General features: G+C 38.5%; 1 protein-coding gene across 1 annotated transcript; it reads right to left on the reverse strand.

Moving 5' to 3' along the window:
- Window positions 1-4,863: 4,863 nt before the first annotated feature.
- On the reverse strand, window positions 4,864-27,101 carry mchr2a (melanin concentrating hormone receptor 2a). The gene is made up of 5 exons (XM_007253015.4): window positions 26,723-27,101; window positions 13,474-13,683; window positions 9,693-9,887; window positions 9,456-9,575; window positions 4,864-7,620 (listed from the first exon to the last, which is right to left on the reverse strand). The coding sequence occupies exons 1-5, from the start codon at window positions 26,911-26,913 to the stop codon at window positions 7,308-7,310; spliced, it is 1,029 nt and encodes a 342-aa protein (XP_007253077.2). The 5' UTR covers window positions 26,914-27,101; the 3' UTR covers window positions 4,864-7,307.
- Window positions 27,102-27,351: the final 250 nt, after the last annotated feature.

Raw genomic sequence — 27,351 nt, forward strand, 5'->3', positions numbered from 1 at the left:
AAATAAAATAAACACAGAGCTCCTCACGCGGGATCAAACCTGTGTCGTCAGGGTCGCGGTCCAATACACTACCACTGCCCCAGCTAGTGAATTGGGACACAGTCGGGAAAAACGCCCTTATAAGGAGATAGGGAGCCCAAGAATGGGCGGAAAAACAAGAATGAAATTAAAGTCACGCTAAGTGTGACAGAGACAGGGGAGTAATGTAAACAAAAGCTCACCAAAGAAGCATTTTATGTTTTATCAGGAGTTTTTTAATCAGTGAGATGACAATCAGGTGTGAATCAGAGGACCCAGGGTAACTTCAAAGCAACTAAAGACCTCTCTCACATTGGCCAATGTTGATGTTCATGAGTCCACCATCAGCGGGAAAACTAAACATCAATCGTGTATGGCAGCGTTACATCAAGAAGAAAGCCACTGCTCTCCAAAAAGAACATTTCTGCTCTTATGCAGTTTGTTAAAGATTACGTGAACAAGCCAGAAGGCTATTGAAAGAATGTTTTGTGCACGGATGAGACCAAAATAGAACTTTCTGCTTTAAACAAAAAGCATTATATTTGGAGAAAGGAAAACACTGCATTTTATCATAAGAACCTTATCCCATCTGTGAAACACGGTGGTGGTAGTATCATGGTTTGGACCTGTTTTGCCTCAGCTGGGCCAGGACAGCTCACTTTTATTGACAGAACAAAGAATTATGAATTACACTACTGTGCAAAGGTTTTAGGCACCAAAGTGTTTTTACCTGAAAAAAATCACATTATATTATTTAAACAGATGCAAATAAACAGAATTTCTTATTTTTAGGTAAGTAGGTTGTATCCTGAGACAAGCTGAAGAACAAAGTTTAGTTCCACATTTCTCCGGGATGCCCTTGGCCAGCATGTGTATATTATGTTCAGTTCCATCAGCAGCTCACCTGATTTACCAAATTTACTAATTTACCAAACCAGTTGTTGATATGATGAGAACTAGAAATAACTCTTTTAAACTCAGATGAGGAGAGATTAGGAGATGTTCTAAGGAAAACAGTGATGTAAAAGCTCTGCTTTTTGTAAAATTGCTGTTTGTATTTATTGCAATGCTAGTGTTTTACTGAGCTAATAAACACATACTTCACAGATTAGAAGCTTTTTCTTTACTTAAAAGTTCCACAGGTGCCTAAAACAGTTGCACAATACTGTATATCAGAGAATTCTAAGACCCTAAGAAGAATGGTTCAAGAAGAATAAAAGTAATAAAGTTCTGAACTTAATCTAACTGAAATGTTTTGGAAGGACCTGAACTGAGGAGTTAATGCAAGAAAACCGACCAACATCGCAGAATTTAAGCTGCTCTGTACAGAGAAATGGCCTAAAATTCATCCAAGCCAGTGTGCAGAAAACATTTAGTTGCAGTTATTGTACCAGTTCCTGTCCCATGACTTTTGGCACATCATTACATGATTACTGATGGTTACAAACCAAGACACATTTAGAGTTCTTTATTTTTTTTAAAGGTGCAGCAGGCTGGCATTGCAGTAATCACTGCTCATAGTGGAATAGCTTTAATATACACATCAATATACAGTTTAGTTTACAGTGTAATCAGACAGTCTATTTTCTGTCATAATTATAGACTAAAATACAGATCAGAACAAAACAATTCGATAAAATAAAAAAATAATATAAAAAGCTGCAATGAGAAAAATTAAATACTTAATGTCCAAAAGTTTTTGGACAGTGCAAAAATAACAGGACAAAACCTAAAGGATTAATAAAACTTAAGTGACATAATAAAAACATAAATTACAAAGCACACAATGCAGACACAGTCATGCTGGAAAGTGAAATCCTTAGCAAATACAGTAACATCATCTGCACAACATCATAATTAAGAATTAATCAGACTCAATATGTATGTCCAACTGTATTATAAAGGTCTCTCACTGGGAAGAACACTGTAGATCTTCAGTAGGCAGAACTTTGTTCCGCAGTAATCAGGTCTAGTCAGTCCAGTGCAACTGATCACAGCAGGTATATTACAGTTACATTTTCAACTCTTGAGTTCCAAGTAGGACATTTTAACTGGATTAACCCCACAACTCTGATTTTTTACACTGATAGTTATGAGAAACTCTCCAACCCAGAGTTCAGGATCCAGGATGGCACCGCACATTAACAGTAGTGAAATCAGTAGTATTATACAGTTTATTTATAAAAAGCATTAGATTTAGAGAAAGAAAAACACTGCATTCCAGCATAAGAACTTTATTCCATCTGTGAAACATGGTGGTGGTGATAAAATACCAGTAATGTCAAACACGATGTGGAAAACCCCAAAGTCTTTAGCTAACTGTTTTAAAATAGTGTTAACTGTTAACCACTTATCTAAATGTTTAACTGAAACATAGTCATTTTCAGCTCTGACGTCTGATATCGCTGCTGACCATGTCTGTTGCTGTCCTCATGACAACAAGGTATGTCTATTTTTATTAATTTGTCTTTAGTTTTCTCCATCATCCGAACCATGTAGCTGCTCTGTACACTGTGTAAATAACTCTAAATGAAAATACCAATAGAAATGCTATTATATGAACAATCCAACCTTCCTGCACAGTAGTCTCTATATGTGGACATGTTGTCATGGTGTTTGGAAGCACAAAATATCTAATGATGTGTTGTTATCAACTGGTATTGCTGAAATTGTTAACCAGGAACAACAGTAGCAATGCTAACCAGGGACAACAGTAGCACTGCTAACCTGGTACAACAGTAGCAATGCTAACCAGGGACAACAGTAGCACTGCTAACCTGGTACAACAGTAGCAATGCTAACCAGGGACAACAGTAGCACTGCTAACCTGGTACAACAGTAGCAATGCTAACCTGGGACAGCAATGCTAACCTGGTAAAACAGTAGCAATGCTAACTTGGGACAACTGTACCATTGCTAACCAGGAACAACAGTAGCAATGCTAACCTGGTAGCACCGCTAACCAGGGACAACAGTAGCCATGCTAACTGGGGAAAACAGTAGCACTGCTAAACTGGGACAACAGTAGCAATGCTAACCAGGGACAACAGTAGCAATGCTAACCTAGCCTTATATATGAATTTTACCAGGTTGTAAGAAGCAGTAAAGCCACTCTCCAGTACAGTACAGTGTTATACAGGAGTTTAGTAAGTTTCTCCTGTGCTGAGACTGGAGCAGTATTAGCATTAGCCGCTAACTGCATTATCATTCATAGGCGAGTATATCGGACTGTAGTCTGCAATTTTCTCACCTAACCCCACTCAGAATATATGAATCTCAAATACTAAATTGTGCAATAATTTTGTGGAATTTTGAACTTTAGGACAGCTAAAAAGTATTTAATAACTTGTAAAATTATGGAGCCCAAAAGCTGACCTAAGTATTGAATCTGCATTTGATATATTTAAATAAACTTGAAATATTTAAAAAGAAAATTCATAAACATAAATTGTAACAATGCTTTTTTGAGTTTTGAACTTGGAGGTCGTAAAATTGCTGTTTAAAAATACATTTAAAAATAATCAGATCCATAAAATATTTCCATGTAAATATTATAATATATATATATATATATGTGTGTGTGTGTGTGATTTTTTAACCAAAATATGTTTATTTAATGATTTAAATTAAGTGTTTTATTTAATTAATTTACTGACATTATGTGAAACATTTTTTTCAACATTTTTCAAGTTCAGAACAGAAAAAAAATAATTAAATAAAAAATAATAATAATTGACTTGTCAGTTTTAAGCGCCATACAAACTGACCTGCTTTCAAAAACACCTTAAGAAGAAATCACTGAAGTAACAATTACCTCTGATAAACAGCAGAGGGCGCCAAGCACCCATGATCATCAGACCTATTTACACACAAGACATTCACTGGGTAAAAACTGGCATTGCCACAGTTTCTGAGCCCCCAGTTTTGAAGAGAGTACAGTGATATTCTGGTAAAAATGTAAATTGTACACAGTTTTCACCCTCAATTTAAATGTAAGTGATCTAAAATCACATATAGTGCGTCCTGCATCAGGAAGTGTAAATATCAGATTTTAAACATCATTACTTTAGCAAACAACTCATTTCTATTAGAAAATGAAGTCACACATACTACAGTGCATCTAAAAAAATAGAATATCATAGAAAAGTTACTTTATTTCAGTAATTCAGTTCAAAATGTGAAACTCATATATTATACAGATATATTTCACACAGAGTGATCTATTTTAAGTGTTTATTTCTTTTATTGATGATGATTATGGCATACAGCCAATGAAAACCCAAAAATCAGTATCTCAGATCATTTGAATAATATAAAAGACCAATTGCTACTTTTGGTAGTGTCAATAAAAGCATAAAGTGCTGTAAGATCTTCCAGGAAAACACAGATTTTTGTGTTTTCATTGGCTGTAAGCCATAATCATCTACAATAAAAGAAATAAAAGCTTAAAATAGATCACTCTGTGTGTAATACATCTATATAATATATGAGTTTCACATTTTGAACTGAATTACTGAAATAAAGTAACTTTTCAATGGTATTCTAATTTATTAAGATGCATTAATGTTTATAGCTTATGTGCATTTTAGTTCCTCCAGAGAGCGGTGAACAGAAAGGAGAATTAATACAAGTAGAATATCATCAGGGATTGTCAGACACTGGAGATGCTCCCATTTGAGCAAAATCACACTGCAAAGAAAAACTAAATCTTAGCAAGTTAAATTAAATAATTTCAAAGCAATAAGATTTATTTTATAAAAATTTGAAGATCATTATTCCTAAAAGCAAAATAATCTTACACTTGCAATGCTAAAAAATTGCAAGTGTAAAATTATTTTGCTTTATTTTAGGAATAATGATCTTCAAATTTTTACCTTATTTGAACTAAAAATAAGCACAAAAAATCACCGGTCAAGTTATTCTCATTCTTGTGTCAAAACATGGTTTGGTTCGATTTAACTCTTAATTTACTCATTTTCAGACTTTGTTGATGCTTATTTTAAGAAATCTTTAAACAAAACACTGCTTACCCCACTGGTAGATTAGTTTGCTTAATATAAGCATATATGTCTCTATTTACATTTACGATTCTGTATCATTTCTACACAAGATGACCGTTAATATCCTTTTATGCTAGCTGGTGCAAACCCACATGAATATATTCACTGTGTATTTGAAGCTGAAGCATTTTTTCCTGTATTAATTACATGATTCATGTCTCTTCATTTGTGCTGCTGCATTTGTATTTACACCCAAATTAAGCCAGACATGACAGACGGTCGCTTGGTTCCCACAGACTCAGACGTTGCTTGAAAAAGGTCAAACATGAACGCCAATATTCCCTGTTCTCCAGCGAGTCGGTGAATCAAGGTGGGGTGTCTGACCTTTGTAAGAAATTGAAAGACATCTTTTAGATAGTGTCTGAAAACGGCAGAGTGACAAACTCATAAAGGGTAGAGGTTTTACTCAGTGGAAGGTAGACAGATTAAGAAGTAAAAGTGGTCAAAGAATGCAAGCAGACACAGCAGTTGGGCTCAGCATGGCAGGGTTGGTTTAGCCGCAATGCTAACAGCTGGGATTAGCAGAGTTAGAGCTGCAATACTAACAGACACAGCAGCCGGGCTCAATATTGTATGGCTGGTTTAGCCACAATGCTAACAGCTGGGTTTAACATGGGTATAGCCACAATACTAACAGACCCAGTAGCCAGGCTCAGCATGTTGTGGTTGGTTTACAGCTAAGATAAGCAGGATTAAAGCTGCAGTACTCACAGACACAGCAGCCAGGTTAAGCATGTTATGGTTGGTTTAGTTGCAATGCTAACAGCTGGGTTTAACATGACTATAGCCACAATACTAACAGACACAGCAGTTGGGCTTAGCACGTTATGGTTGGTTTAGCTGCAATGCTAAGAGCTGGGATTAGCAGGGTTAGAGCTGCAATACTAACAAACACAGCAGCCAGGCTCAGCATGTTATGGTTGGCTTAGCCGCAATGCTAACAGCTGGGTTTTGCATGGTTATAGGCACAATACTAACAGACACAGCAGTCGGGCTCAGCATGGTATGGTTGGCTAAGCCGCAATGCTAACATCTGGGTTTAACATGAGTATAGCCACAATACTAACAGATTCAACAGCTAGGCTTAGAATTTTATGGTTGGTTTAGCTTCAATGCTAACAGCCGGGTTTAACATGTTTATAGCCACAATACTAACAGATTCAACAGCTAGGCTTAGCATTTTATGGTTGGTTTAGCCGCAATTTTAATAGCTTGCCTCAGCAGGGTTACAGCTTTAATACTAACAGACACAGCAGTCAGGCTCAGCATGGTATGATTGACTTGTCGTAATGCTAACAGCTGGGTTTAACATGGTTATAGCCACAATACTAACAGAAACTGCACCTGGGCTCAGCGTGGTATGGTTGGTTTAGCCGCAATGCTAACAGCTGGGCTTAGCAGAGATATAGCAACAATACTAACAGACACAGCAGCGGGGCTAAGCATGTTATGATTGGTTTAGCCGTAATGCTAACAGCTGAGTTTAACACAGCAGTCAGGCTCAGCATGTTTTGGCTGGTTTAGCTGCAATGCTATCAGCTAGCCTCAGTGGGGTTAGAGCCGCAATACTAACAGACAGCAGCTGGGCTTGTCAGAGTTGGAGTGATTAGAGCCACAATGCTAACAGCCAGGCTCTGCAGAGTTAAACCTGTGATGCTACCAGACACTGCAGCCAGGCTGGGCTTGAATCATTTGTTTCAATCTGGGATGTTGATGCTCCAGTGTGATAACTACAGTTTATATACAGCTGAGTCATCTCCATAGAAACAAACTGACCAATAGAATAGGACCCTCTAAACCAGAAGGTCATAATGCACCATGCCTAACATCGTAAAAGTGATAAAAGTCCCATGCATTTGACTTTGGAGCTGTGTTTTCTGGAGGGATGGAGCTCCATCCAATACCTCTCTCGATGAATACAATCAAATCCTCCTCACAGAACATGTTCCACCATCCAGGGTAAAGCTTCCCAAATGAGTAGAGACTGTTACCCCTGTCTAATACTCTTGATTCCAGGAGAAATGCTGGAGTGCTCCATGTCGCCCCCTACACTTCCTGTGGTGTACTGCAGTCTGTCACAATGACCACATGGATGATGTGAACATTACAGAGCATTACAGATGTCTCAAAAACAGTCATAATGACCACCAATGATTGACTGATAAAATGGACCACTCGCTCCTATGGACCAATCCCTTCTTCAAGTACTGTAGGTAAGAGTGTGTTGTTTCAGAAGCTGGCCCGTGGCTCAGGTTTCTGCTCTCCACCGCTGGGAACACTGGGAGCGTCTCGGCAGACCAGGCGGTGGCGGAAGTGTCCGCTGAGGGAGATGTAGATGAAGGGGTTAATGCTACTGGAGGCGTAACTCAGACACACACTCAGGTAGTAGCAGGTGTGGTAGGCCAGCGAGGGCCTTGGCACCTGCAGGTTCACCAGCTGCAGGATGTTATATGGTGCCACACTGATTAAGAACACGGCCACCAGCACCAAAACCATCTTAGTGAGCCGGACCACGCGCTGACGGGGCACGCTGGTGCTGTACCTGAAAAACAACAGGAAACATGTTGAGTTTAAGCACCAAAAGCTCTTGTCAGCAGCATCTGCAAAATCTGTGCAGGTTTTTTTTATATATTGGTTCCGATACATCAGCTCACAGGCGTCTTGTGTTGATCGACATCACCCTTTGAAGTGATGAGGGAAAAAAGCGCCATCTACCCACCCACAGAGAGCAAGGCCAACTGTACTCTTTCTGGGCTCTGGCAGCTGATGGTAAGCTGCATGACCGGGATTTGAACCAGCAATCTCCCAATCTTAGTGCCAGCACTTTAGACCGCTGGATCACTTGGCGCCCTATCTGTGTTGGTTTCAGTCTGTATTTCAGTGTGTATTCATTTTCATTGAATGAATGGGAATGGCGACACGGCGTCCATCTTTTTTTACAGTCTCTGATCCATGCAGATGTATTAAACTACAGATTTATAATTTTCTGTGTAGCACAGATGTAAACTGTTTGTAAACTGGGTTTGTGGTGTTGGTTGGGTTTCCGTCTTCATAATGATTTAAGCTAAACATGTCCAGACTTCACTCGTCGAACCCAACTTGTCCACAAGTCGCAGACGAGAGAGGACGTATTTTATTTCAGCCGTCGCCATTCTATGCGCACTGCTGCTTCTCTCACGCTGCTGGCTTGTGTGTGCGTCTGTTGCTCAACTGAGCTAAATTAGTAAAAGCGAATCGATTCATTTGTTCAGAAGACTAGGTTGACCTTAATCCTGCCACACCGGCCGCGGTGTGAATCAGTTTTCCTATGGAGTGAATCAAACCGCGCTAATTTGACTCCTTTGAAGCTAGTTACTGGACTATATAGCTACAGTATTGAAAGCATTGAACGCTAAAGAACCGAACTGTTTGTGACAACATAGTATTAAAAAAAGCATTGTACGTTTGGTGCATCGTTCAACTCTATACACAATTAGCCTCATTTCAACCTGTTCTTCAATGGTCAGGACCCCACAGGACCACCACAGAGCAGGTATTATTTGGGTGGTGGGTCATTCTCAGCACTGCAGTGACGCTGGCATGGTGGAGATGTGTTTGTTTTTTGTTTTGGTATGCATAGATCAGATACAGCAGTGCTGCTGGAGTTTTTAAACACTTCCGTTCACTCACTCTTCATTCTATTACAAACTCCTACCAAAGGATGATGGCCACAGGACGCTAATCACAGGACGCTTTCGACTGGATATTTCTGGTTCGTGGACAATTCTTAGTATGACAGTCACACTGCAGTGTTTAAAAACTCCAGCAGCAGTGCTGTGTCTGATCTAGGCGTGTACAGAAAATTAACGGTTCGGTTTAATTCATGGTATAATTCATGTACCATTCATGTTGTGCTGGTACGTCTGATTAATTCGTACCAGCACAACATACACTAACACCTTTACGGCAGTGCTCAGAATGACCCACCGCCCAAATAATAGCTGCTCTGTAGCCGTCTGTTCTGTGGGGTCCCGACCATTGAAGAACAGGGTGAAAGGAAATGATAAAGTACGCAGAGAAACAGAAGTTCTACTGTCTGTAATTACAGAACTACAAAGTGCTCCTGTATGATTACTGAAGCTGGATCAGACACAGCAGTGCTGATGGAGTTCTTAAACACTGCATCCACTCATTGTCCACACACACGTGTGGGAGATTTGTGCTTGAGTATTTCTACCAATACCCGTCATAAGCAAACCTACACAGTATGATTACCATCCTTTTTTTATACCATGGCATACTGTGAGGAAAAAGATACCACTGCAAACAGTAAAGGTAAGGTAGAGCAAGTAAAGGTAACAAACCTGTAGTTTAGAAAATACACCAGTAACAACATACCTGCGCGCTTGCTTGTTCTTGCAGTACATTCTCCAGGTGTAGCAAAGGATGAGGATGTAGCAGGTGAGGATGAGGGGTAAAGGGAGGAAGAAGGATGTCATGGTTTGGTAGAGTGTATACCTGCACACACACACACACATAGAACAAGGTATTGGTATTCCAATAAATTCAGGCTTATTTTCTAAGATACATTCTATCAGTTAGCTGCAGATGAAGAGGATAAATCCAGACTCGTACCACAGCACCTCTTTGGGAGACACCAGGTTGAGCGAGCAGCTCTCCAGTCCATCCTTGAAGCGGATCACCTTCGAGTGGAGCCAAGCTGGAAGCACCATGATGAAGGACGTCACCCACACAAACAGATTAATGCGGATCGTCCTTGACCTGGTCCGGAGGCTCATCAGACGGAAAGGATGAACCAGGGCCAGGTACCTGCAGCAGCAATAAAGACATTAAGGTTCAGCTTCAAAACAACTAATTTCCAATTATATACCAGTTTACCCCATATGAGCAAAATCCAGAGGCTCATTAGAAGGAAAGAATAAATCAGGGCCAGATACCTGCGGCAGCAATAAAGACATTAAAGTTCAGCTTTAGACCACTAATTTCCAATTTACGACTTTACCCCTAAATGAGCAAAATCAATCATAAACCAATGCAGAGCGAAGGCTGGAGAGTATGAAGGCCTTTCTCTCGATGGTTGAAGCTCTATCCAGTACCTTTGGGGTGAGCTGAGTGGTAGAACTATTTATCATCCAACATCAGCACCAAAAAATAAAGTACTCAACAGAATGCAAGTAAACAACAGATCTGTTTAAATTCAGATGTTTCAAAAACTGCTGATGCTGACCACAGCTGGATGACCACAGCTGGATTACTCACTGATAGATGATGACAGTGCTCAGTAGAGTCTTTTGATAAATCTTGCTCTTTGATATGATAGGTGTATAATATCTTTAAGCTACTTTGAAGCTTTAAAGTTATTAAGATTAGAAGAGAGGGTTTAGCTGTGATGATAACAGCCAGGCTCAGCTGAAGTAAAGCTGCTAACCACAATGCTAATTGTTTTTTCTGAGCAGGATTACTCACTGATAGATAATGACAGATTGAGTGCACCCTCTGTTTAGATAGGGATAGTCTTGCTCTTTCTTATGATAAGTTATGAAGCTTAGAATATGGCATGCATGTACAGTAGCTGCCTTCAGTGTAGTTAAGGGTTCAGTGAATGAGTTTGTTTACTTGGAGCGTTTTCTCCTTCTGTTTGGTTTAGTATTACACAGGCACAAACCTAAACACACCAAAATGCCCATCAATGATCCACGCAAGCAAATTGTCTCCTCTGATTGGTCAGAGCTGTCTGGCACGGGAGCAAGAAATTAAATATAGTGAGAAGATTCTGTGTTCCAGCTCGTATATCTGTTAAATATGAATCTTATTTAACACAGAATGCTTAAACTCTTTCAAACACAGTGTTTTTAACAGGAAGTGCAGCGCATATGTACAAGTAGTAAACGGAGTCGCGCAGCTGCAAATAGTGAATGCAGCACAGCCCGCGTGTGTAAACAGCATGAAGCAGCAGAGACAACGTTTGTTCATAGCTGTGGTAATTAGCAGTTTAGTACGAATAAAAGGATTATATTTGATGGCTGTATCGGAACGAGACTGGATCACATTCTTACCACAAGCGAACTGCTCCAGAGTTCATTTGGGGCCGGACCGAGACCATCTCCACTAGCAGGACTCGGTCCGGTTGTTTTGATCTGCTCAATTCACACCTGCTCAATCGAACCGCTCTAAGAGTACAAACGAACCAGAGTCTGTTTTAACAAAACCAAACGGTGCTGGTGTGAAAACTCCTTTATTTGAAATCTGTTTGTGTTTTAGCGCCTAATCCGACCAACTGCGTATTCTCGAGTCCTATTTTCACACCCGGGTTGCCAGGCATGGAACACAATAGCAGACAAACACAATATACTCTGCATCCTTCTAAAAGCTCCATTACTGAGTTCGCTAATTTTCTCCTGAGCAGTTATGATGTTATCTGTTAAACTGAGCAGATTGTTATTATGATCTGTCCAGCTAGTTAGATAACAGTTGACAAAGTTAAAAAATAAAAATAAAATCCACAACTGTAATTATATACATTTGTATAAAATCAAATATTCCTCTTCCGCAGGAGTCTGTTATTCTAATTATTACACCGATTTCAAAAGCAAGTGTAATATTCTGATGTTTTCAGCGGGCTATTGTGTCTCAGAAGCTGTTGGATAAAGGTAGAAGATGATTCCTTCCAAATTAAACAATATGTTCTGGATTAACAATTCCCTAATTCCCACATGCAGAGTGTGTTGTTCAGACATTATGCAGGTGACCTCATTTCCACTGATTGTGCTGAGACATTTCTCCTCCAACAGGAAATTCCTGCGTTACTGGGTGCATTCATCCTGCCATGAGACGCACTTGTCTGAAAGGTCAGCAGATGTGAAACGGAGCAGACTGATTCAAAAATGAGATTCGATAATAAATAAATAAACAAAAAGCAATGAATAAATCAATAATTAAGCAGCTGTTCATCAGCAATTAAGGCCACGGTGAAAAGGGCAGAATAACTTTAGCCTCAGACCGACTCCAGGAGGTCTTATCTCCATAGGCTTGATGTTCGGGCCAAAAGGGAAAATCTTCCTGAACTTGGAAAAAAAAATAAAAAAATTGGCTTTCATCTGGGTTATTTTGGCAATGAAAGAGTTCACAGTATAGAATCACAGGTGTTTTTCTAATCAGCTGATAAAGTACCTCACAGAACAAGGATAAACACCTTTACAGTGGCAAGACCAAATATGTGAACCCTTTGCAATGTCATGGTTTTCTGCATAAATTTCTGCATAAAAAGGAAAGAAAAGTTTTTTTTATAATCATCTCATCTTGATTGTAAGGATTTCTGAATTAAAACATAATTTGCTTAATTTGAAGCGTTTCTCCCTTTGTTTGGTTTGGTTTCACACAGGCATAAACCTTAATTCACCAAAATGCATACCAACAAACCATGTGAACACATTATCTCCTCTGATTGGTCAGAGTTGTCTGGTGCAAGGGCAAGAAAGTAACTATAGTAACTATAGTGAGAAGATTTTGTGTTCCAGCGCGTATACCTTTAACACAGAATTTGCCACTGCTCTTTTAAACTCACTGTTTTCAATGGGACACACAGCGCAGATGTCTGCATGCTAAACGAAGTGTCGTGGCTGCAAGCAGTGAATGCAGGACATACTGCGCTGCACATACAGTGTGTAAACAGCATGGAGCAGCAGTATATTATTATTGTCTATAGCAGTATATTATTATCTTGCTAATATATCAGATTAAACTGTTTACTATCAGCAGTTTAGTTCAATTAATAAGAAGTATATTTGATAGCTGGGTCAGATCGAGACCAGGTTATGTTCGAGAGCAAACCGCTCCAGAAAAAAAATCTGCGTGTCGGGTGGGGGCAGGGCAGATTGAGATGGAAGTTGGGGTCAAACATGGCAAGGTAATTAACTGTCTTTAAAAAAGATGTGTTAGTGATTCCAAATTAATCACATGCGTTAACAGCCCTGCTTTTTACGGTTGTTTTATTGACTAATGTTTTAGTCCTGAATGAACATCAGATCACATTTAATAACAAACAAATAAAAAAAAACCTTTAAATTCACATACTTTTATTCTTGACACTCTAAATAAAAAACGTTACGCAACACCACACTATACCACAATCCAAATAGACTGAATGTGGACAAAGAACATTTCTTCTAAGATTAAAAAGACATTATCCAGTTTTTTTTTTCTCCCTTTACTGTATTAACAGCCTCTAGTCTTCTGAGAATAATCTTCTTTACACTAGAAGGCTTTACACCAGACATTTATACTGCAAGAAGCTTCTGATTGCATTCAGCCCCCAAGAGAGTGAGAGCACCACTGTGGTCAGATACTGATCATACAGTATGTTGAAGAGACTACTGTGAGCAATCTGACGACCCACCTGTCCAGACTCATGGCGGTCATTACCGCGGCACATGCCACCTGATTGCAGTTGTCCATGGAGGTGATGATGGTGCAGAGAGAGCTGCCAAACACCCAGTGTCCTCCACGTGCCCACTGGTGGATGAGGAAGGGCATTACAGTCACATGCACAAGGTCAGCTACGGCCAGATTACCGACATACACATCGGGCACCGTCTTCTTACTGGACCTGAACAAACAAACAAACAAACAAAAAAAAAAACAGCTTTAAGAAGCTACTTTTGGGTAGTATTGCTCTTGGTAGTGCTGGGCGGTATGACCAAAAATGTATATCACGGTATTATTTTATTATTTTTTTATTATTATATATTTTTTTGCATGATTGGACTTTAATATAGGTTTATTTGTTACTTTACTGTTAGAAGCACATATAATATAAAACAATATAGCTTTAAATTAAGGCTTTGATTAGTATTGGGTTTACTTTGTCCCACAAAATTAAACAATATATGAAGAAATCAGACTTCATTAGCAGAAAAACCACTGAAGAATTTAAACAATTGACCTTAAAAAGAGATACACCAATAACTTTAACACAACTTCCTTTACAATTTTTTTTAAATATTTTAAATAGTTTCATAAACACTATAAATGGTCCTAAAATACTCAATGTTTAAGTATTCAAAGAGATATTTCTCAAAAGCTCTACTACACGTAAGACACAAGTTTAATAAAAATTTCCTATGTTATTCCTAAAGCCATTAGAGGCATTGCAGTATTTAAATCAGCCCAATTCCCTTCTTTCTGCAGTTAACAAATACATTTAAATCATCCTTCAAGCTACAGTAATAATATATTTAAAGGGCTGTAGTTACTGCTTTATTTTACTAGGATAAAAACACTCATACAGTAAAAACAGCAGCAGGAGGTGTTCTGATTTCTCTGCAGGACGGAGCTAGACCAGCATTTAACTCTCTTCTTTGATGGTGCTGTTCTGCACGGTGCTCTGCAGCGCCCTCTAGAGGTGTGGCGGTATGAGAGAAATGCATACCGGTTTAGGTCCCCCGCGCGGTTTACTGAATAAACAGGTATATCGCCCAGCACTACCTCGGGGTAATACTTTTTTGCTGTTTTTAACAAAAGAAACATTCACACTGTTCTCATTTCCCATGATATATCTACTAGAGACAGATTATATCTGTCCAGTATCATTTATTTTACTTTAATTCTGGATATACGAAGATATTTGGAGTGCATTATTAGTATAATGACATTCTGGATCATTGACTTATGTTACAAATCTGATAAAATACTTGTATTTTTTATATCTGTGTTAGGGGTTTAATTTTGTTGCAGTAGTGTATTCTTGAAATTTCTTTTTTAATTTATTGTTTTCTTATATCGCCAAGAGTTTCGTTATCACGAAAATGAAAATATGAAATATCATGATATTATTTAAGGGTCATATCGCCCACCTCTACTAGAACCTCTTTTATCTTCAAGTGCACAGTTTTCACCAATAAATGTATAATTTTACTACAATAATCGCACTGTAAACGCAATATTTGATTGATGGTCTAAAGACCATAGTTTGAGTTTGACCTCAAAAAGCAATCTGAGTGGATAGAATGACTGTCCATTATGGTTAATGTAAATTGTATCAGCTCCTTCAGGGCCTGGGATCATCTGCAGGACCAAAAGCAATTAATCCATCAGAACACTGACCAATTTCATCTCTGATTATAGAGATTACAGCTTTTTCAAAAACTGATTAAACCCAGTCACAGAGTAAAAAGCCTGACACTGATTCCATCAGACTTGATTTATCTCAATTAGATCCACTGTTTATTTTTTTAGTGCACCTGTCCCTGTGAAGAAGAAATGACCATTTAAATAAACTGAGAAAAACATCACTTCACAGCACATCCGTCTCAGGAGTTCTCATGTTCAACAGAGTTTAGCTGAGATACTTAGAATAAACAGAGAGAGAGAGAGAGAGAGAGAGAGAGAGAATAATAAGTTGTACTGGATCAGTGAAAACACTGTGTGGAATGCCTTGAAAGTGTGCAAAGAAGGATACTATTATCTTTACACTCATGAGAAACAGCAGGAATAAGACAGATGTCTGTGACCTGTAAACTTTAAAGGAGCTAATCCGTCCAATCTGCAGCCCTGCTAACCAGAAATGTACACTATGTTAATCTCATTAGATCCCACCAAAACAACAGGCAATGACCACTGATTTTATCTTTATTTGGGTTTATTCTTGTGTTATATAGGGTTTTATTTTAGTGTTATAATGTTATATAGAGTTAACTACAGGTAGACACAATTACTGCCCACTGAATTTATTATTATTTGCGATTATTTTAATGCTGTATAGATATAATTACAGGTGGAGACACTCAATGACCGCTTACCTTATGTTTATTTGGGTTTATTCTAATGTTATATAGAGTTAATTACAGGTAGACACTCTCATTGATGACTACCTTTATTTTTATATAGGTTTAGTATGCTAATGTTTTTATTGAGTTTAGTACAGGTAGATACTCTCAGTGACCACTGACTTTATGTTTATTTGGGTTGAGTATTCTAATGTTATATAGAGTTAATTACAGGTAGACACACTCACTGAACACTGACTTTAAGTTTATTTGTATTTTGTCTAATGCTATAAAGATATAATTTACAGGTAGGCACTCTCACTGACCACTGACTTTATGTTTATTTGGGTTAAGTATTCTAATGATATATAGAGTTAGTTACAGGTAGACACTCTCACTGACCAATGACTTTATTTTTATATGGGATTATTCTAATGTTAAATAGAGTTAATTACATCTAGACAAATTCACTGACCACTGACTTTATAATTATTTGTGTTCATCCTAATGTTATATATAGATATATAGAGGTAGACACACTCACTGACCACTGACTTTATGTTTATTTGGATTTATTCTAATGTTATATAGAGTTAATTACATGTAGACGCTCTCACTGATCCCTGGCTTTATGTTTCTTGGGATTTCTTTTGATGCTATATAGAGTTAACTACAGGTAGACACTCACTGATCACTGACTTTGTTTATTTGGGTTTAGTACTCTAGTAATACATAAAGTTAATTACAGGTAGACACTCTCACTGGACACTTGACTTTATTTGGGTCTATTCTAGTGTTTTATAGAGTGATATAGAGGTAGACACACCCACTAACCACTGATTATATGTTTTGTGGGGTTTATTCTAATCTTATATAGAGTACGCTATACAAATATAAATTACAGGTAGACAATATCACTGACTGTTTATTTGGATTTAGTATTCTAATGATAAATAGTGTTAACTACAGGTAGTCACTCTCACTAACCACTGATTTTATGTTTATTTGTGTTAATTCCAATGTTATATAGAGTTTATTACAGGAAGACACTCTCACTGACCTTATGACCTTATGTTTATTTGGGATTATTTTAGTGATATATAGAGTTATATAAAGATAGACACTCTCACTGGACACTGACTTTATGTTTATTTGTGTTAATTCTAGTGTTATATAGAGTGATATAGATGTAGACACTCTCACTGACCACTATGTTTGTTTTTGTTTTAGTATTCTAATGTTAACTACAGGTAGACACACTGACCACTGATGTGATGTTTATTCCAATGTTATATAGAGTTTATTACAGGAAGACACTCACTGACCACTAACTTTATGTTTATTTGGGATTATGTTAATGTTATATAGAATTATATAGAGATAGACACTCTCACTGACCACTAACTTTATGTTTATTTAAATTTATGCTAATGTTACATAAAGTTATTTACAGGTAGACACTTTCAATGACCACTGTCTTTATGTTTATTTGAGTTTGTTCTAATGTTATATAGAGTTAACTACAAGTATCTACTCTTACTTGAGTTTGTTCTAATGTTTTGTTTTATGTTTTCCAGGCAAAGTCACCATGTGCTGCTCTTGAACGTTCCTGGATACATCGTGCTCTGTGTGGATCAGGGAATATGCCATAAAATACATTACCACTAACAGTGAACGGTGCAATTGATTGGTGATTGTGACCGGTGGCTTCTTTAGACTTTATGAAACATGCCAAAAGTCATGGGACATGATCTGATCCCCTCTCCCATTGCATACACTGAAACCTTAGCCATTCTTTGCACGACTTGCAGTTTGTGATCAGAGGGATCAGTATTCAGTGTGTGTGGATGAAGCCAGCAGTCTGTTATGTTTCAATTAAGGAATGCCCTTGCTCCCAGAACTTCTGTTCAGAGTCGCTGACGCTTCACACAAGCAGCCACCTGCTCAACCAGGGAGCAGGAGCAGCAAGACCTGCCAAAATATTTACAGATGGGTTTCTCCTGAGGCCAGTGCAGAAATGATGGAGAAGTGTGTGTGAGGGCCTGTCAGTAAATAGAGAATAACCACAGGTTACAGCCTCACTGATTTCCCACAGATTAAACCTGACAGATTGTAGATAGTACTTATTCCTATCCATCCATGGCATCCATACCCATATATACAGCTCTGGAAAAAACAAGAGACCACTTAAAATCATGAGTTTCTTTGATTTCACCAAATTGAAAACCTCTGGAATATAATCAAGAGGAAGATGGATGATCCACAAGCCATCAAACCAAGCTAAACTGCTTGAATTTTTGCACCAGGACTAAAAGCATAAAGTTATCCAAAAGCAGTGTGTAAGACTGGTGGAGGAGAACATGCCAAGATGCATGAAAAATGTGATTACAAACAAGAGTTATTCCATCAAATATTGATTTCTGAACTCTTAAAAAGCTCTGTATCTTTTTTGTTATTTCAGCCATTTCTCAATTTATGAAAATAAATGCTCTAAATGACAATATTTTTATTTGGAATTTGGGAGAAATGTTGTCTGTAGTTTATAGAATAAAACAACAATGTTCATTTTACTCAAACATAAACCTATAAATAGCAAAATCAGAGAAACTGATTCAGAAACTGAAGTGGTCCAGAGCAGTGTATCCATATACATCCATATCCATCCTTGATAGGTGTGTAATATCTTTTTACTTCATTTGAACAGATAGACGCAGCAAGTTTGTACAAATTACAGCTTGTTACAGTACAGTGCTCAACAGCACCCCCTGAGATAAAGTAAATACAGTCTGTAATATGCTTGTTAAGAAGTGTAAATGTTCCATTGTAAAGATAGAAAGAGTAAATAGAAAAAAAAAATCTGCCCACTTACAGATTAATTTTGTTTTTGCTTTAATATCAGACAAAGACTCAGCAGACCACAGTGATATCTGTTACTCAAAACAGATATGAGAAAACATGGAACAGTGGTGAACCTTCCCAGGAGTGAATGGTTGACCGAAATTACTCCAAAAGGGCATGGAAAACTCATCCAGGAGATCACAAAAGAACCCAGAACAACATTTAAAGAACTGCAGGTCTCACTTGCCTCAGTTGAGGTCAGTGTTCATGATTCAATAATAAGAAAGAGACTTGGCAAAAATGGTATCCATGGCAGAGTTCCAAGGCGAAAACCACTGCTGACCAAAAAGAACACAAATGCCCATCTCACATTTGCCAACAAGCATCCTGATGATTCCCAGAACTTTGGGAAAATGTTCTATGGGCTGACAAGTGGAACTTTTTGGAAGGTGTGAGTCCTGTTTCATCTGGTGTAAAACTCACACATAATTTCAGATATTTCAGAACATACTGAATGTAAAGCATGGTGGTGGTAGTGTAGTGGACTGGAACTGCTTTGGTGATTTGTAGGGGTGTCACGATCTCGATATTTTATCGAAATCGAATCGAAATGAGGTCATGGTCTCGAGTATCGAAGTCAAAAAGAGGATCGACGATCCCTCCCGCGCGCGCTACGCAAATGGCGCGGCACCAACACAGCGCATCCTATTCATTTAAATAGAGAGAGCCGCTGCATGAGCGCAGCCCCGCCCTCAGTTCTGCTGTGTGAGAGACAGCTGCCTTTCAACCACTGAGGAGAAACTGAAAACGGATTTATAGAAATATAGACAGGGCTCTCAAGTTTTGAGTGTCGGCGGGAGTGTGATCACTGTTTTTTATCTGTCCAACGGGGGAGGGGGGGCGCAGGTTTTGTATCTGTATCTAACGGAGGGGTGGGTGCGCGCAGGTGAGAGCGTGTGAACTCGCTGAAATGCGTGTGTCAGTGTGACTTGAGAACACTGACTATAGATCATAGTGAGGTGGATTAAAAATCTTAAACTTATAATTGACTACACCTGTTGCTTTCCATTGAATTAAAAAAACATCTTTCTCTCAGATAAAGTAAACACAAGCGTGTTTCTGACTAAAATAAAAGCTTTTCAGGAGAGATATAAGTTATGTGTAAATATTTATAAGACAATACCTGACAAAATCTGTTTTAATGACGTTAATAAACATCACTGTGACAGCGCTAGTCACAGTTTCACCACATCACTTATCTAACCAGCCTGTACTGATTTCTGCCCCCCAATAATGCTTTCAATAACCTCTAATAGCCTTTAATAGTCTTCAGTAGCCTTTAAAAGACTTACCTGGCGGCCGTGGTGTGTCCACTAAACTCCGTAGTTATAAACATCCTGAGGTTAGCAGCGCGCTAACTGACCTGTTTATAATGTAATCCGAGCAGTGCCTCCGTGTCGGCTGTTCTAACCTGCTGCTGTTAGCTGCTTGGGCTGAAAGATGAACTGTAGTGAGCTGTATTATCCGGTTAGTGGGGTTAAAACCTTTATTTGTTTACAGAAACAGTAAAAACGGACTGGCTGAGCCCTGTAGCCCGTGGCTGGGCTGTACTGAAGTAGTGACTGAGTGAAGAGAGCGGGGCTTGTGCTGCTGCTGCAGCTCCGACTAGTGGTTGGATGAAGAACTGCAGCTTCATGTAAGTGAGCAGTTTCACCATCCATCCACACACAGCTCTGATAAACTGCTTGTTTTAATAGTGCACACTGTTGCTACCAAAAAAAGTCACTAGATGGCATTACCATATATATCTTAATAAATAATAATAATAATATTTATAATATTTATAATAATAATAATAATAATAAATATATTATTTAAATTAAAATAATAACAAGAAAAAAAAACAAGAAAATCGAGAATCGAATCGAATCGTGACCCTCAAATTGAAAATGAAATCGAATCGAGGATTTAGAGAATCGTGACACCCCTAGTGATTTAGGATCTGGATAACTTGCTGTAATTGATGGAATCAGGAATTCTGCTGTTTACCAGACAATCCTAAAGGAGATCCAGATTGCCCATCCATTCGTTTGTGATCTTGAGCTCAGGTGTAGTCGGGTTCTGCAGCAGGACAATGATCCAAACACACCAGCAACACCAACTCTACTTCGAAACAGCTAAAAAAAAAACTAAATGAAGGTTTTGGAGTGGTCTAGTCTAGTCCAAGTCTGATTGAGATGTTGTGGCATGATCTTAAACAGGTTGTTCATGCTGGAAAATCCTGCAATGTGGAGGAATTAAACAATGTTGTAAAGAAGAGTGGACCAAAATACCTCCACAGAGTTGTGAAAGATTCGTTGCCAGTTATCGGTAAAGCTTGATGGCAGCTGTTGTTTCCACCAAGGGTGGCACAACCAAGTGGTTAGTATTATATGGTTTATGAGGCAATTATTTTTTTTTTTACATAGGGCTAGATTAGTACAGATATTTTTTTTTCCCTTAATAAATGAAATTATCATTTAAAAACTGCTTTCTACATTAACTTAAAATGTTTTTGTTAGTGAAAAAATGTAAGTATGATAAAAAAAAAAGGCAAAAACACAAGAAATCTGTTGGTGGGGCAAATACTTTTTCGCAGAATTGAATATATACCATGTATACCCGTCCATGCTCATGTTTTCCACATCCGTTCACACTGATATGCTATTTCTAGCACTGATCATGTTAAATCGCCTGGAAATAAAACACTGCTGGACGTCAGTAGGAAGACACGTTTCTATTCAAACGTTCATCAATCTCAGACAAATAGACAGTGAAGTTTAGCCCCAGCAGGTTTAGCACGACTACGTGTTCTGCGTATTTGAAATTTCCATATGTCTGATACAGTTAGAGACTGCCTCTCGAGCTCCTCTGACAGGTCCACTCTAGATTTCACACTCAGGTAAGGTGCTCTCGCTCCTCAGGCTCCCGCCTCTTTCCGGTGTGAATTCGTTAAGAGCTTACCTTGAATAAATCTGTGCTGAATGCAGAATAACATCAAAAATAAAGCTGCAGCTGTACTGCCACTTCTGCCCTTCATTCAGAATAAAAAATGAGGCTCCTACACAGAGTGTAATCTATGCATTCAGATCCTCTGAGTCGTGAGTCATAACATACCTGACTATAGAAAACCGTTATTAGATCTTAAGGAGGATTTATCTCTTATTATACTGCTTTTTTCTTCGTCATACCCATTTATTAAACTGTAATCCATACCCATGCCCATTCATACCTTTACCTATCCAAGCCTGTACATACTAAGAATGCACAAGAATTAATTTTTTTGGACAAAAAATACCCATATATATACCCATACAGATCAGTCAGACGTTTAGACAAATGTCTTTACATTCAATGTGTTTTCTTTCATTTTATGTTTTTTTTACATTATAAATTCAGTATTAAATCTTTAAAGCTATACAGGAACACATGCAGAATTATTTTGTAAACAAAAATGTTAAATATATATGTTCTATAACAATCCATACCCACCCTTATCCGTACCCATCCATACCTATACCCAGCTATAACAATCCATACCTATCCTTATCCATACCCATCTATAGCAATCCATACCCATCCATACCTATACCCATCTATAACAATCCATACCCATCCATACCTATACCCATCTATAACAATCCATACCCATCCTTATCCATACCTATACCCATCCATAACAATCCATACCCATTTATACATTTATCCCTCTATAACAATCCATGCCCATTCGTATCTATACCCATCTATAACATCCATATCCATCCTTATCCATACCCATTCATACCTATACCTGTCTATACCAATCCATACCCATCTTTATCAATCCATACTAGGGTTGCAACGGTATGAGATTTTCACGGTATGATAACCGTCTCAGAAAATACCGCGGTATCACGGTTATCACGGTATCACAGTTTGTTACATATATTATTAAACTGACCCTTAAAGAAATTACAACAAAGGTTTTTTGTTCAATTAACTATTTATTGTAGAAACCTGGAACAACTATATAGATAATGTCTCCTTAAAAAAAATAAACTGTACACCATTAGGTGAAGGAAACCAGGTTTTTCCACTACTCTTAAGGTCATTAAGGGTGTATATAATTATATATATATATATATATACACACACACACACACACACACACACACGTGTCACACATTACATGTCCTCTAAGAAGTAAAGATCCTGTGTTTAAACTATTCAGTACAATTATTTAAGTTTAAATTATTTAATATCTGATAAACTGAGCCTGGGTCAGTGTCTGATCAACAACTGTTGTAAACGTTCGTTTTACTGCCAAGTTGGTATATAACCAGATAGAGGGGATTTATTTCTGAGTCTGGTTTTAACACATGAAAAACAGGCACGTCAGAATTTGAAAATTAACGCATGTAAATGAATGGCATCTTTCACATCCAGTCCGGCCAGGACCTTTACACGGACACGTGAATCCATCGTAGCACGCACTTCACGCCTGTACCTGCGTGCCCAAATTTCGGATAACTCAGCGCTTTTGCGGGCGCTTACCGCATGGGTTGTGCACGACTACAAAGAGGTTTTATTTATGTTCAGTTTAAAATTATAAACTAAACACATACTTTGCGCTGCATGGCGGGGTGGTGTTCTTGGAGATGGGAGAACAGGTTTGACGTATGTCCACCTTTAGCTGTGACTTTACGGCCACATTGATTATAAATCGGATAACCATCCTCGGGTGCGTTCGGCGGGTCTCTGAAATAGTCCCACACTGCTGATTTTAGTTTAGCCTTTTTGTAGGCGGACGGAGATTTGTTTAGTCTGATGCACTTTCTGCTGTTCTCACCGCTGTGTGCTGAGCAGCTGAAGCGGAGCAGAGTTGCGCATGCGCGGGTGAGTTTCTCCGCTGGCTTGCCTTTTACCGGTAATAAGCAAACACACACGGTATGATAACCGTGCATTTTAATACCATGGTATACCGTGAAACCGGTTACCGCTGCAACCCTAATCCATACCCATCTATTTCAATCCATACCCATCCATACCTATACCCATCTATAACAATCCATACCCATCCATATCTATACCAATCTACAACATTCCATATCCATCCTTATCCATACTCATCTATAACAATCCCTACCCATCCATACTTATACCCCTCTATAACAATCAATCATCCTTATTCATACCCCTCCACACCTATACCCATCTATAACAATCCATACCCATCTATTTCAATCCATACCCATCCATAACAATCCATACCTATACATATCTGTAACAATCCATAACCATCCATGTACTCTAACACTAATTAAGGCTCTGTCTGTACTTATTTGATTTTTTATTTGTTTTGCTTCATCTTAATTCGCGGTGATGACACAAGGTTTTAATGACCAATTAAGGAATTTTGATTAAACCTGTGGTAACAGTAATGACAGTAAGAGTAAATCAGACAGCGAGAAAGGAGGTAAAGTGTGACAGTGAGTGTAAGTGCAGGGTGCAATCGTTCTGCTCTGCTGCGGGTTATTACTGTGCTGCTAACAGGTGAACAGCTTTACTAATGTATCAGTCTTATTTTATTGATTGTGTTTTTCAATGAAGCCTCAGCCTGCCCACACTGCCCACACAGCCTGAATCCACCACCAGATATCTTATTATACTCCAATCTGATTAACAACTACAATAAATCACAGTGTTTATGTTTAATAATCATCTACACCACCCTGCTGAAAAACACAGATCAGGAACATCTTTAACTGGAAGATGGTTTCAGGTGGTCTAAGGTGTACTTTGATGGTTAAGGTGGCTGAAAAGCTGGTCATCCAGGTGAAAACATACCGTACACTGGTAATCTAACTGGTTATGCAGCTCTTGCCCAGCATAGTGTACATTATATTACTGTCTTGTTGGACATATTGGTTGACCAGTTGTGATCTTGGTGGTCCTTCTAGTCAACCAGCTTGGTTTGGACGACATGCTAATCGAGTATCTTGGTCTTGCTGGTCATGCTAATCAACCAGCATGGTTTAACATGGTCATATATGTCAATAAACTTTGTATTGCTGGTCATGCTGGTCAACAAGCTTAGTATTGCTGGTCAAATAGCTTGGTTTTCTCTACATGCTGGTCAACCATCTTGGTCTTGCTGGTCATACTGGTCAACAAACTTAGTATTGTTGGTCATGCTGGTCAACCAACTTAGTATTGCTGGTCAACCAGCTTGGTTTTCCTGGTCATACCGGTCAACTAACTTGGTCTTGTTGGTCATACTGGTCAAACAGTTGGGTCCTGGACGACATACTAATTAACCAGCATGGTTAAACTTGGTCATACTGGTCAATAAAGTTAGTTTTGCTGGTCAACTAGCTTGGTTTTCCTGGACATGCTGGTCACCCACCTTGGTCTTGCTGGTCATACTGGTCAATCAGTTTGGTCTTGCTGGACATGCTAAACCAGCATGGTTATGTTTGGTATCAACATCATTTCCATGCTGGTCAATCAGCTTTGTCTTGCTGGTCAGCCAACTTAGTAATGCTGGTCATACTGGTCAACCAGCTTGGTTTTCCTGGTAATACTGGTACTCCAGCTTGACCTTGCTAGACATGCTAATAAACCAGCATATTTAAACTTGCTTATACTGATCAACAAACATAGTATTGCTGGTCATACTGGTTAACCAGCTTGGTCTTGATGGTCTTTCTGGACATACATGTTAAACAGCTTGGTCATAGTGATCAACCAGTTATGTCTTGCTTGTCATGGTGGTTTACCAACTTGACCTCAATGATCATGCTAGCAACTGGTCAATCAGCATAGTCAAGCTTAGTCATATTGGTTTTCTAACTTGGTCAACTCAAACAAACCATAACCCATAATGTTCAAAAACAATGCTTTATCTTGCTGGTCGTACACTGTAAAAAATGTCCGTGAAAATTATAGTGAAAAACTGTGAAATGGCAACAGAAATAAACCGTAAAGCAAGAAGAAGCTTATTGTTGTAGAATAAACATTGAATTACCATAGATTAAAAAACTGTGAAAAATGTTAATTTTAATTGTTTTAACGTGAAATATATGGTGAAAAGCTGAAATGGTGACAGCATTGGACAGTCATATTAAAAATAGCACATTACTGTATTAAGGTGTACAAACCTTAAATAAAAAACGTGCCGTCAATTATATATAGTTTGAAAATGCTGCCAGTATTTCACAGTAAAATAAACAGTTGCAAATGTATAAGATATTACAGTTTAATTCTTGTCAACAGTAAATTTCATATTGATAAACCGTTTTGTTTACAGTATATTCTTGTGAAAAAAGTATATTACATTGTGAAAAGCAGGGCCTGAATGGGATGTAAAGCAGCTGTCTATGGGGCGTGGCTATGTTAATTAGATGTTTAGTTCAGAGACATCACCATGATGTAGTTTCATAGCGGTTTTATCCACCTGCCTGGGTTTTACATTATGTGTATATAAGTGATTTCAATCTCCGAGCACATCTCTGTGCTGTAAATGAGCAGTCCAGTTAATGAAGCGCTTTTGAAAAAGATAATGCTGTTTAAAACTGTATGTTGTTTACAGCGTGACTCAAAGTTATTGGACAACCACAAAAATTTGCCATAAAATTGGACAATAAATGCTGTGGAATGGATCATTTTTCACTTAAAAAGCAACAGGGTTACATTGTGAATTATACAGCTATACCATGAGCCTATATACACTTTCACCGTTATTTTAACAGTAACTCCTCTTTATTAGTACATTTTCAAACTGTTGTTTTACAAGTGTTAATATACCTTACCGTGAAGCCATATACAAGATCACTGTATTTTTTACAATGAAAAAATGGCAACCACAGCTGCCAGTTTTTCACCGTAAATTTGACAAGATTTTTTTTTTTACAGTGTACTGGTTGTCTAGTTAAACCATCACACTGGTCAAAATATTTAACCACCTTAACTAGTTTAACCAGTTTGAAGGAGTTACTGGAGAGTAAACAGCTTTAGCCCTACCTTAAAATGGTCACCAGCACGAGGATGTTGCCCACGAGCCCAGTGAAGCAGAGAAATCCGATGAACACAGGCAGGATTTTGGTCTCGGTCAGGTGCACGAGGCTGCTGTAGTCCTCTTCAGTCACGCGCCCTGTCCCGTTCCCGCTATCCAGTCTGAGGGTCTCGTTTCCCGCGCTGCTCTCCAGCTCCATGGCTGGACACTGAGGGGGGTCTGCAGAGCACGCTCACTTCACCCGGCGCGCGCTGCGAGGACCATCTTCTGAGGGGAGACTGGGAAAAGACGCGCGCGCATCCATGCTCCTGACAACCGCGCGCACAGCTCTGGACGCAAGACTTCAACTTCACCACCTGTAAACGGGCAGGACACTCCCCCTCCTGCTGGGATTGGTTAAAAATGACAGTTCAGTTCTGGGATTGGCTAATGTAAGGTCACATCTGTGGATTTACAGCCTTAAAATTGTTCTTAAATGGCTCTTTATGGTTCTTTATGGTTCTACAGTAAGGCGGGGGGCTCTGAATAGAACCGAGAACCTTCTGAAGTCTCTAGTTAAAATGTTCTATGTGGTTCTTACCAAATATAAGATTTTACTGTTAAGGAATCCTTTTTAGTTCTGTACACCATTTGATGT

This window comes from Astyanax mexicanus, chromosome 4 (genome assembly GCF_023375975.1).
Source record: "Astyanax mexicanus isolate ESR-SI-001 chromosome 4, AstMex3_surface, whole genome shotgun sequence".
Classification (NCBI taxonomy): domain Eukaryota; kingdom Metazoa; phylum Chordata; class Actinopteri; order Characiformes; family Acestrorhamphidae; genus Astyanax; species Astyanax mexicanus.